A 12529-nucleotide genomic window follows, 5' to 3' on the forward strand; every position below is an offset into this window, starting at 1 on the left:
TTTAAATATCGAATTCAATAATATGAGACACTTTTTTTGAGATAATCCTTTTAATATCCAAGTATTATGACTAATAATAGAGTCTATTTCTTCTCCCATTACTTCCTTCCAACTTAAATAATAATAAGCTTGTGTAAAATTAATGTTTTTATATTTTGAGTTGATTTCTTTACTTTTTGTATAACAAGTATTGTAACTTTTCAAATTCAATTGATAAAAGTCATAATCTTTATTTGAGATATAAACATAATAGTCATCTAATTGATGTTTGTTTTTCTAAATCTCATCAACTTACGAATAAGAAGAGTGAATTTAGGAAAAAGATAAATATTATATTCATCAATACAATTTTCTTCTATTATTTTTGGTACTAAAATACTTATCATTGACTCAATATCTTAATCATTTTCTACTAGTGATGTTATTTTTTATTTAAAAGAAGCTAAGTTGGTAATTTTTCTATTTTATTATTAGATAATATATTATGATTAATGAAAAAATCAAAGTTCTTTTTTAATTATGGAATAGAAATCAAAATAAATTTTAGGGCCATTTTTTTTTTTGTCAAAAATAACATCTCTAGAAATAATTTTCTTTCTTCTTAGAAGATTTTAGCAATAATATGCTTTGTTGAATTTGTCATATCCTATAAATAATGTAAATATGGTCTTTGATTTAAGCTTATGTCTATAAATTGAAGATATATAACAACACACTATACATCCAAAACTTTTTAAGTGAAATAGATTAGGTTTATACCTAATAAATGCTTTTTCCAAATTCAAGCATCTTAAAGCCTTTATTAGAGATATTTTTTTCATTTCTTTTATAAGTATCTAGATACTTTTGTTTCTATAATAATACTTCTTATTTCTCCCAAAATAGACCTATTTTTTCTTTCTACTAGACTATTTTGTTGAAAAGAATAATTTGAAGTAAATTCTTTTCTAATCTCTTTTTATTTGTAATATCTTTGATTTTTTTTAGATATATATATATATATATATATATATTCACATCTGCAATTTATTTGTAAACATTCAATTTTTTGCTCAATTTTTTTACTAATTTTTTGAATTCTTTGAATTCGTCATATTTTTTTTACTTCTCTAGTAAAAACTATAACCAAGTCTTACATATGTAATCATCAATAAACATTAAAATAAATTAATTTTTCTTTTTTGATAGAATTGGTAATGGACCATATAAATCAAAATGAACAAGTTCCAATTGTTTATTTGTAAATTAACTTCTCTTCTTAAGAATATGTTTTCTATATAGCTTCTCATGTATATAACTTTTACAAACTTCTTTCCATATAGATAGTTGTGGTATCCCACCAATTAGTTCTTAATTAGATAAATAATATAATGCCTAAAAATTAAGATAACTAATCTACTTATACTAGAGCCAAATAAAATCTATAGAGATATTAGGTTTTTTTCATCTTTATACTTTATTTGTTGTTTTGTTGATACTTAGAATATTGTCTTCTTATGGCAAAAAGTTGCCAACAATAAATCTTTTTTTTATAATGCAATAAAGTTTATTCTTTATTTAAATAACTTATATATAAATATTTTTTAGATTATTTTTGTCAAATATATAACATGATATAAAGTTAAATAATATAATATTTTTTAATTTTATATTTTTAAATTAATAATAAATTAGTTTTAATACTAGAAATAAAAAGAATTTTTCTAATATAATAAATATTTGATTCATTTATTCTTAATAATTCTTTATTTTTTGTTACATATAAACTTATTTAAGAGTCTTGGAATTATTTGTTGTCAAAGTCAAATGCATTCAAACATGCATTCACAATGGCTTTAGTTAATGTATAATTTGAATAGTCTTCTCTATCATCATCTTCTACCACATTGATAAAATTGTTTAATTTTATTTTTGATAGTTATAATTATAATTTTTTAATTTGATTCTTTAAGTTCTTGATATCACATTCTTGAGTAAAATGATCTAATTTTTTATATTTGAGGCAAATAAAATATTTTTTTTAATCCTTGTTCTAACTTTATTGTATTGTTGTTCCTTGCAAATGGATGATGATTATATCCTTTGTTTTGGTAATGCCAACTAAAAGAGCATCTTCCAAAGTATTAATAACATACTTGATTTTAGATCCAAAGTCATGTCAGTATTCTCTTGTATATAATATTTCTTCTTTATTATCTTTTCTTTTCTCTTATTGATAAAAAACCTCATCTTATAATAATATTTTTTTAATTTGAAAAAAATAAGTAACATATGTCTTCTTTTGTAAATTTTCTTGAAGGTAGACTACCTCCTAAATAAAGCATTTAGAGTTAAAGCAACAACATCTTTATTACATATGATAATACCTAAATTAGCTAATTAATTAAATAGAAAATGAATTTCTTGTAAGAATTTGCCTAAATTCTTCTTTTTTGATAAACAAAGTGTATACAATTTTTTTCCTCAAAGCGAGCACTTTATTTGTATTCTATACATCATATAACTTTTGAAGTTGTTTTCAAATACTTAGAAGTTTAAGTATATTAATAACATGATAAATAATAGAACCTTATACCATAAAAAGTAATGATACAATAAGCTCTATTACAAACTTGAATAATAATGAGTAATGTATTTATATTGGTCTAATCTTCTCATATTGTAATATTAATTGCAAGTGTAGGAGTACCAATAAATAAACGTATAGACTCTTTGATGTTAATTGGAATGATTGTAGATGTTTCAATCAATTTTTATAAGTTTTCTTACATCAAGATCATCTGCATTCTATAGCTCCATAGTATGTGGTTAGATACTCCTTCTAACTTTATGGAATCAATAAGATCTCTCATAAGTAGATTCATATTTCTATACTATAGATGTAAATACATAAAGACAATACTTAAGAGAATAATATTTCTCTATTTTTCTCAAATAACTCTTCATATTCCAAAAGCAAGTAACTCTAATGTACTCTCATAAGAACCTAGCTTTGATACCATATAAATATTCAATTTGAGCACAAACTTACTCTATATCTATTCATGTTTAATATAATAAAAGTTACTTTCACTTAAATAGGTGTTAACTAGACGATATAAGAACTAGATTTATTCATCCTTTCAACAAGGATGAAAACTTAACTACCATAAGAAAATTTTAACTATTAAATAGATGTTGATGCCACCATCTAATCTTAATCCTAGCAAAATGAATGTTGGATGAATCTTTTTAATATCTTTAATATAGAATGCAAATTTTAAAACAAATGATGGAAGAAAGAAACAACAATTGAAAAAAGATTTAGATGAGCGTTTATCTTGGATTAAAAAGCTTCATCTAAAAAATAATCAAATATCAATAAAACGATATATTAATATAGATAGAGATGATGTTTTTAGAATAAGATATAGCTACAAATGAATTAGTACAAATAGCTTTGGATATTGATCCATGTATGTAACTTGAGTTTAATGTTGATTTGAATGACTTAAGTGATGTGAATAAACAACCTCTTCCAATTAAAATCCATCTTTTTTTTTTTAATTAAAAATTAATTTTGTAGAAAAAGTTTGTACAAAATAATCTATTAAACAAAAGAGAACACCGCAGCTTTTGGTTCCACGGGTGAGAGATTATATTATCCGAGCCCACCCCACCTTTCGGCAATAAAGAACATATGTTTTTTTATTTAATCATGGAAAAAGCTACTTTTTTTAGTGTACTAGATGTCACTAGTATCAAAAGGGTAATTTGAAAGCCTAACCCTTCAAATATTTAAATATTTATTTAAAAGGGTAATTTAAGGGTAATTTGAAAATCTTAATAGAAAATAATAGAAAATTTTAAACTTTTTAAAAATATTATTAGATGTAATTTTATAAGAATTTTGTAAAAAACTATTTATTTTTATCTACTAATTTATTAATAAAATTAATAAAAATATAAATTTTTAATGATTTTTATTTAATTTTTGTAATATATATATATATATATATATATATATATATATATTTGTGTAAATCTAAATTTTTATACATATTATACTGATTATTGTATAACATTATTTTTTAAATATTTTTTATAAATTTCACTTTTGCATATTTTTAATATCTAATATATTATCATGATATTGATCCTAATTTAGAAAAATAATAAATTAAATTATTTTAGTACCATCCAAATTAAATATAAAAATTTACATACTAGACGATATATATATATATATATATATATATATATATCTAAGAGAATTAAATGTTAAAGAATACATTTTTATTTGCATGGTACTGAAAGTATAATATTATTATAACTTTAAGAATAAATTTAATATTTCATTTTTTCTATTATTGCACTTTACATTATTACAAGTACAAGCTTGTTTTCAATGTTTAATAATACATTATAACATGTTGTAAAGGAAAAATTATTTCATAGTTATTTTTTTTATAATATTGAATAAAAATCATGAATATTAGTAATTCTAATATATAAAGATACAATTGAACTTGAAATAAAAGTAATAAAAATTAAAATTTTCATAAATATTTGATAATAAATCAAAAATCAAAAATATTAATCAATGAATTAGGGGAATTTTTTAAATTTATACATAATTTAAGACTTTCAAGTTATAATCAAATTTTTTCAATCATATAAAAATAATAATTTAAGTACAGAATCTTATGCAAAATTTTATTATTTTAAATTTTTAAATTTTTAGAATAAAAAATCAAGTTTGTTCAATTTTTATTGCAATTTAAAAAAGAACCAAAAACCTTTGAAACATGCTTTTTGCAGATTTTAAAGTAAATATTCATATTTTGTTTTTGTATTTTAAATTTTTTATCCATGCAAATAAAATTTTAAATGGACCTTTGGAATGATAAAGTAGATACTATATCTATATAAATATATACATAGTTTTATATTTATATAAATTATTATTATTATTATTATTATTATTATTCATCTTTTATCTTTAAAAATAATAAGAAAATTATCATCTATTTTTATTGAATAATACTATAATCAAATAGAATATATATACATTTATATTTATATATATACACACACATACATACTAAAAACATGTTTATTATAAAAATTGGACATTTTCAAATTAATTCACATATAATAAAAAAAAAAGTGAATAGAAATTATTAAATTATATTTTTTTATTTTTTATAATGCAATAAAAATATTTACGTTAGTCATACTGTTGAATATCGTGATTTAAATATTTTAAGAGGATTTTATTACTAATTTCTACCAACAGCAATATAATAATGAATAAATTTTGATTAAGTTTGTTTGAATTTTTCGAACCTTTACTGAAATTCAAAATATGAAAAATACATTAATGTTTAAGAAATAAAATTAATGAAATATATATAACACAGGTTTTAAAAGACAAAATATGGCATAATTGAAATATTTAAAGAATGCTGCAAATGAGGTAAGCACAGCATATGTAAAACAACCAGAGAACATGATTTTTTCTTAGAAGATTTTTTTTTATTCTAATAATAAATCAACAGAAGTGGCTAAAATCACATATTTTCTTGTGGACCTTTAATTTATTTAAAATCAAAAATAATATAAGAAAATGTAAATGGAAGCCAATGGAATGACAAAAATGGAAGCCTTATGTATTTTCCAAGAAACGCATTTCCTTAGCTTATAGTCCTGTTCCACCATACACTTTGATAGACATTGAAATAAACTTCATTAGCAGGCATCTACAAAAGATATATAACCTAAAAAATTTAAAAATTTAAAATAAAAATAAATAAATAAATCACCAGCTTTCCACTTCATTGCTGGTGCATTTGGAGGCAAACAAAGGCACCTCAAGTAAACCACCAACATGGTGAATTCACCATAATAGAATCTAAGATTGAAGAAGAAAAAACGAACACAACACACATGGTTTCATGGGGTGAGGGAACGAACAAACGAACGGGTAGATGTGTAGAGAATGGGAGTAGAAAGAAGAAGAGTGGGATTGGGTGTTTTATTTTCCCATGTACCTTTGGCAGTGAGAGTTGAAGCCCACTTGCCAGGTGGGTTGCCAGATGGGTCAAACTTCCACCCACCTTGCTGACGGGGCACATTGCCACGTGTACATGAACCCAGTTTCGGTTTGTTGATGACGTAGGCACTGCCAGTGTAGGACTGGCCCTGGTGGCAGGCATTGGTGTCTGCATTGTCTGCCTTCCTTCCTTCCGTTATTCACTCATTCATTCACTCAATGGAACTGCGGCACTCAGGCAGGCAGGCAGGGGCAGGGCAGGGCAGGAAGAGGCAGTCTTGTGTCAACAGAAGGGTGGAGCCTGAACTCACTCACTCTCTCTCCTTTCCTTGTTCACGGGATGCTGGCAGCTGGGTTCCTGTCTCTGCATGTACCGCAGCTGGGTGCCCATCTCCTCCCCCATGGCCTCCTCCGCACGTCTGGGTTGGGAACCTGGCTTGGCTTTTGTAGCCCAGGCGGTGAGGTTTGCACTCCCATTGAGCAGGCATTGTCACCAGTCAGTAAAGCCACATGTGCTGTGTGCTAAGTAGTGCGTTCAGAAAAAAAATTGTAAAAAGAAAAAAACTTGAAACTAACAGAAAAGCCGATTGAGAAAAATAGGGGTGGTTCGTGCTGCCCGGACTGTGAGAGTGGTAATCTCTAGCGTGAGTTTCGTGGTGGATTGTGATGTCTACACTTCAAGTGATAATTGTTTTTGTTTTTCTGGTTTATATATATATATATATATATATATATATTTTTTTTGATGTAATTTTTTTTGGTTTAGAAAGCAGTATTTTGACTCGTATCCACGTTGCAATGCCCTCTGGGTGAATCATTTGAGCCAATAAAAAGTTGGCCGCCGTGGCCTTATCATCTTTGGTGTCCTGGCGCAAGTATTCCTTAGCGATTGGATGGAAACCCCAGTTTCAACTGAAACGGTAGTTACTGACTGGTTCTTGTGTCGACTTCTCGTACTTGGAGCACCAACATTAGGTGAACTTTCAAGAATTGTAGGGCAGGACAAGGGTCTACACACAATTTGTCGAAGTGCTGTGGAAGTATGAATGGGTTCTGTGACAGCTACAAAAGAAACAAAATTTGCATTGAGGGATGGTGTTGTTGCGCAGGTACACTACAACCAAGCACGAGCTTGTCCAAATTCCCTGTGAGTTGGTAACCTTTTGTTGGTGGTCCTGGCTCCCGATGGCAGAGACTTCACACTCCTAACAACCTGTTCATCCGTACTTGGGTTGCTTTGAAGATTCCCCTAAGGTGTAATGGTTGAATGATATCACAGTATTTGGAATGTAAAATCAAAGCCTCGGGACACGGCTTTGTCCTGATGGATGGTTAATTCGTGGGTTAACAGGTTCATGCCAAAGCATATAATCCCACCAGTTGCAGCCTCAATAAACAGGCGTTCGATTTCACATGATAGATATGCTTATAAGCACTATGTAAAATAATATATTCAAGAATGATGCATCGGACTGTCTTTGCTGTTATACCATCCACAGACCCTCAGCATCATTTTATCCCTCCGGATGGACAATAATCCTGGAAAGATAACTGTGCTGGTAAACCACACGTTCTGATGACCTCTGTCAATAGTAAGGAGACTCTGTCAAGACGTAGAAGTTGGACAGGTACCTAGTCCGAATTCAGGAATGCATGTAAGCTACAAAGTGCTGTAGTATGACAACAGACTTGATTTGCTTCTTTCAAGTGACCATCATATCAAATGAGAAAGTATGACAGGGTCCAACGAGAGTAAAATGAAAATGCTCTGATTTAAGTACATATACATGGGGTGGGATGCTGCAAAACTTGTGGTCCAATATTACCCGACAGGAACAGTTGGTACTGAGACTCAGATTTGTCAAGCAACAAACGTGCGGGCCCTGCATCCTGCACTTTTTCTGTCATCCCAAATCTGATGATTTGCTCAGCTGGGTAAATGAAGAGGGAATTCGAGTCAGTCACACTAAGAGCTTGGTAGTGTAGCTAAAGTGGCAAGATCTATCGTCTAAATTTGGCGCAAAATTTGATCACATTTGATTTAACTCACACGACGTGCCCTGCCAGTACTGCTGCAACCTTCTCAATATTGGTGATGCGATCATCGTTGCGTTTTTTCTCTAGAAAGTGATGCAAAAACATAGCCAACTCATCATCAAATCCCCGTAGAAATAGAAAATAGAGAAATTCACGCTTGAGGGCTTCCGATAGTTGCCTGCCAATCCAGAACCAAAAGAAAAAGCAGTAGATTAGTGTTCGTACACCTGAGAGTGCCCTAGCTTTCCTTCAAATATTAACTCGGCCGCTTACAGAAGCTCTGAATACGGAGAAGTTGTCTAATGAATTGCTACTCAACAAAGCGCGTAATTTCAGTTCCGAGCCTCTAACTCACCAATTTTAATGCTACTCTTAAGTTTTGAAAGGATGGCACGAGGTAAGCCGGTGTATACTACCGAATTTTTTTCACACAGATGTAATTAATAGGTTGAAATAATACAAGATGACGATATCAAATTGTGTATATCCATTGTTATTAAATAAGACCTGGAGATTGAAATGCATTCACGAGTAAGTTTTTTTTTTTTGTTGTTGAACCTGTAAACACGTCGTTCAACAAACAATTCTACAATCTAAACTTGTTTATGAACTGAAACTTGAAGATTACGATGTTGAAAGAGTTGAAGAATAGAAGATCAAAACGCGAGAAGCACTCACTTTTCATGAATTGCATGGTCCTGACCCTCCTTGGACTGATCCTCATGGTAAGAAATGTAATTGATGAAGTATTCGTCTCCGTGACACTGGCAGCTGATCTCAAGAGCCTCTGTTCCACCTTTGGTAATGGTGATTGTCAGGTTAATGAGCAAAGCATAAGGAGCTTTGGGCATGACTGAATCACTGTGCACGTCCTCATCCTCTTCACCTTCATCCTGCGGTTGTAGCAGGAGCTCGCACTTGACACTCATCTTTTCCTGGTCATACTCCCTGTGCAGAATAACATCCATACAACCAGATTTCGTTTGCAATGAAAAAGGCTCCGGTGGCTTGAATTCCCTGTCCTGCGATGCGTGTTCCATGCTTTAGCATTCAAAATTTGCCCAGAGTAAAGCGCGGAGTTAAATGAAGGCAATTCTGATTTCATCCATTTAATGCGCTAAGACAATGTTGCACAGCGTACAAGTGAATCTGAGCGCAGGTAAATCCATGAAGTTCAAGCTAAATACCAAGTACATTCCACAAATGCTGCTCTAGCAATAAAAATAAATAAATAAATAAACAAATAAACACGTAAAAAAACTGGAAAAGCGTCGATGTGCTTCGAGGGCGGAGCATGCGATCAATGTTTTTCCAATGAATGGATATATCATACTAAACACATTCAAAGATACGAAGTGCATGAGAAACACATCTACACATGCAGAAGCATGATTCGCTCGAAATCTCTCAGTAATATTTCGATAATCTCCATGCCCTCCACATTAGCCTGCAAAGCGAGAAATCCTTTCACAGATTTCAGAACCAGATTCAAGACCGCCTTACCACATTAGCTGCCTTCAATCTCCTAACCTCGTCTCTTAAACCTTGGCGAAGACTTTCAATAATCTCTCCTCCACTAACTGCGGGAAAATTCTCACTGCATATAGAACGAGCTAACGCTGGGCTGGGCTTGAACCATAACTGTGACCTATATCGACATGGCCGCTGTCTCTGAACCGGATTAAGTCCAATAGTCCTAGTCTGAAGAAGCTGCAAATTCGCAGATTCTAATCCCTTCCTCCTTATTCTTGCAATGACCCATGATGCTGCGCGCACTGAGACCTGCATCTCGCGCTTACCAACGATCATTCGCAAAACAGTCTTACATTCCACAAAACCCACAAACTCATGAAAATCGGCTCTGCAACAGGGGTTTAGGGCTCAGGGCTTAGGGTTTTCGCATCTGTCTGCATGTGAAAATAGTTTAGGCGCATCGAAGCACTTGCCACGAATGCCCTTGTCAACAACGCCAAGGACCAGATCAAAGGATAGCATGAAGGAAACTGAGCAGCAGCAGCATCTGGAGCGCACATCCCGTAAAAATGGTGTCAGAGGCTTCGCACGTGGACCCAATCGGCCTTTGATATCCTATAGACAAAAAAACAGAGGGCGGCAGCTCCTCCAGCACGGGGAACTCCTCGAGATGGTATCAAAATCTCAGCAATCCCTCTATCACAACCACGCAATGCTGCAGCAATGCTTCAGGTTTGCAGCGTTTCATTAAGCCCTAAAAAAGGATGCATTCAGAAGCCTTGATGCTTGACAGCTCTATGGGCTCACCTCATGGCTACAAAACCCCTCACTATATCACCGATTAGTGTCTCATCGGGGCGATTCTCACACATCAATTACACCATTAGCAACATTCAAGCACCGACTACTGGCCCATGTGTATTAAAAGGCTAGGCATCTGTTTTATTTACTGTAATCAGGTTTTCTCTTTTGTGCAAGCATTTTTCTTTCCAAAATATCGGATTATCTAAAAATGACTGCGTGACAGTGCAAAACTTTCATTCATCATGAAAAAAGTGACCACATTGTGATTCATTCACGCATTGGTGTTCATCCAGAAAAGGGTCTCTTGGCCAGGATGAGGGGAAGGGAAAGAGGGTAGGAGGTGACGAGCTGTGCCGCAGAGCCACAGACTTCCTGCCACACAAAGTGTAAGTCTGCAGTGTCCGTCCTCACTTCCATGATTTGCCAACCCTCCCTGCTGCAAATCGATGTCATCACCTGTGAGAATGCGATTGCAAACCCCACCTCTCCCCCCTCCCTTCCACCAGCTGCACCTATGGTGCGACCCAACAAACGAGGCCCGAGCCTTTCTCACCACTAATCACGCAGGTGTCTTGAACATCAAGTGGACCCTTGCACCGTCAATGTGTGCGCGCAATGGAGAGAGAGAGAGAGAGAGAAGGGAGAAAGAGATTGAACGTCTACGTCTACGTCCATGTCTAATTCAGCCTTTTCAGCCTTATTTGCTGCCATTCAATAATTCGCGTTATTATGGAGAGTTTATCGAATAAGGACAAAAATAGAGAGTGAATAAAAATAAATAAAAATGGTCATGCTTACAAATCCGGTTACATACCATGTGGATGCAACCAAGCATGTGAAAGGCAAGAGATATATTAGTTTCCAACTCAAGGTTATCATGGTCCTCGTTTTTCATATTGTACATCGTTACTTACTTTGCAATTCTGCTCTGACTTCGCAAGAGGTCTAGCGTGGAAGAATTTGTTGATGTTTCCTACTTAAAAGTAACTCCGGGATGAGCTGTGAGCCTACTTCTACGATTGCTGCACCCATTTCAAGTTAAGGAACGAAGTGTTTCTAAGAGTATGAAATAATTAATCTTATTGGCTGAACACTGAGTTGATTCCACAACAACAACACCACCCCACACCCTGTGAATCATTGCCAATCTCCTCCAAATGCAGCTATGAGTTTTGAGAGTCTGAGATTGAAACTAATGCAGCATCGGAGTCACAGACATGCTGAATTCAATGCGGAAAAACTGGTTCGAATTGCCAGAAATTCGTACGTCTCGTCTACAAACCTCATCTGGTAAATGCTTCACCAGCCTTGAGGCCAACGCTTCGTGGGATCGAACTGAAACGATTCCTTGCCGGGTGGTTGCAGCCAGTTCCAAGTATTGTGAGACCTAGACTTGGCAAGCCCCCAGTGCACTACCTCTTTGAGATCGCGCCCGTTTGGCAACGCCGGGCGCAGCTTCAGCCAGCTCCACGCTCTGGACCCAGGCTTCATCACGTCGCGATCGTCTCCTTCGTCGCAGTCGCTCATGCCCATCACAGGAGATTCATGGAGGAGCTTCACGTAAGCAGTGTCTGCTAGTGTCGCAAACGAGACTTCTTCCATCAGTAGCGATGAGCGTGTGTCTCTCCGCGGGGGTAGCGACACTCCTATCTTCTTCCCTGGCTTGCAAGGCGCCCCATCCGAACCCATGCTTGCCCTCTTGCACCCACAACCCCAAAGCAGTTGAAGCCGAAAATGGAACCTGTCTGTGACCAAAGTTGCTGAAGCCTTTACATGCTTGACCAACCCATACAATGCGAGAGACTGACGGTGGTTAATTCGTGTTGTGAAAAAGCTATGGCTGCGGCACTGGACCAAGCTCCTAAAGACAATTGCTGATTCCCTCTATTCTCCTCGAATCAGGCCCTACATAGTGTCGATTATTTTTGTGATGAGCGCAACAAGTCGTGAGAACCACCACGGCAGTGTGGCGAATTGAGTGGGAGCTGACTGAAACGCACTTCGTTGCCGTTGCGAGAATCTTATTCTTAACCAAGCAATGTGTCAGTTATCTCGACCAACGTAGTGATTCCACTCTTTTTTTCTGGGGAACTCTTGACCGAAGCTCGAAAGCATCTCGAAGAGCAGGTTAGCCACTGTACGTATCGAATTAAATTAAGACACCATTTTCGGCTACCTTTT

The 12529-nt window shown here is 33.7% G+C and overlaps 1 protein-coding gene across 2 annotated transcripts; it reads right to left on the bottom strand.

Annotated features, from left to right (window-relative positions):
* Window positions 1–7787: 7787 nt before the first annotated feature.
* On the bottom strand, window positions 7788–10984 carry LOC112287287 (uncharacterized protein At2g39795, mitochondrial). Of its 2 annotated transcripts, XM_024530164.3 has the most exons (4): window positions 10352–10868; window positions 9575–10091; window positions 8750–9093; window positions 7788–8249 (listed from the first exon to the last, which is right to left on the bottom strand). In XM_024530164.3, exons 2-4 carry the CDS (start codon window positions 9878–9880, stop codon window positions 8081–8083), a joined length of 819 nt encoding a protein of 272 aa, XP_024385932.1. In that variant the 5' UTR covers window positions 9881–10091; window positions 10352–10868; the 3' UTR covers window positions 7788–8080. The 2 variants fall into 2 exon arrangements, with proteins under 2 accessions (XP_024385932.1, XP_024385931.1); XM_024530163.3 differs by having other exon boundaries at window positions 9575–10984.
* Between the last annotated feature and the right edge of the window lie 1545 nt (window positions 10985–12529).

The sequence above is a fragment of the Physcomitrium patens genome, chromosome 10 (assembly GCF_059467195.1).
Source record: "Physcomitrium patens ecotype Gransden chromosome 10, ASM5946719v1, whole genome shotgun sequence".
Classification (NCBI taxonomy): Eukaryota; Viridiplantae; Streptophyta; class Bryopsida; order Funariales; family Funariaceae; genus Physcomitrium; species Physcomitrium patens.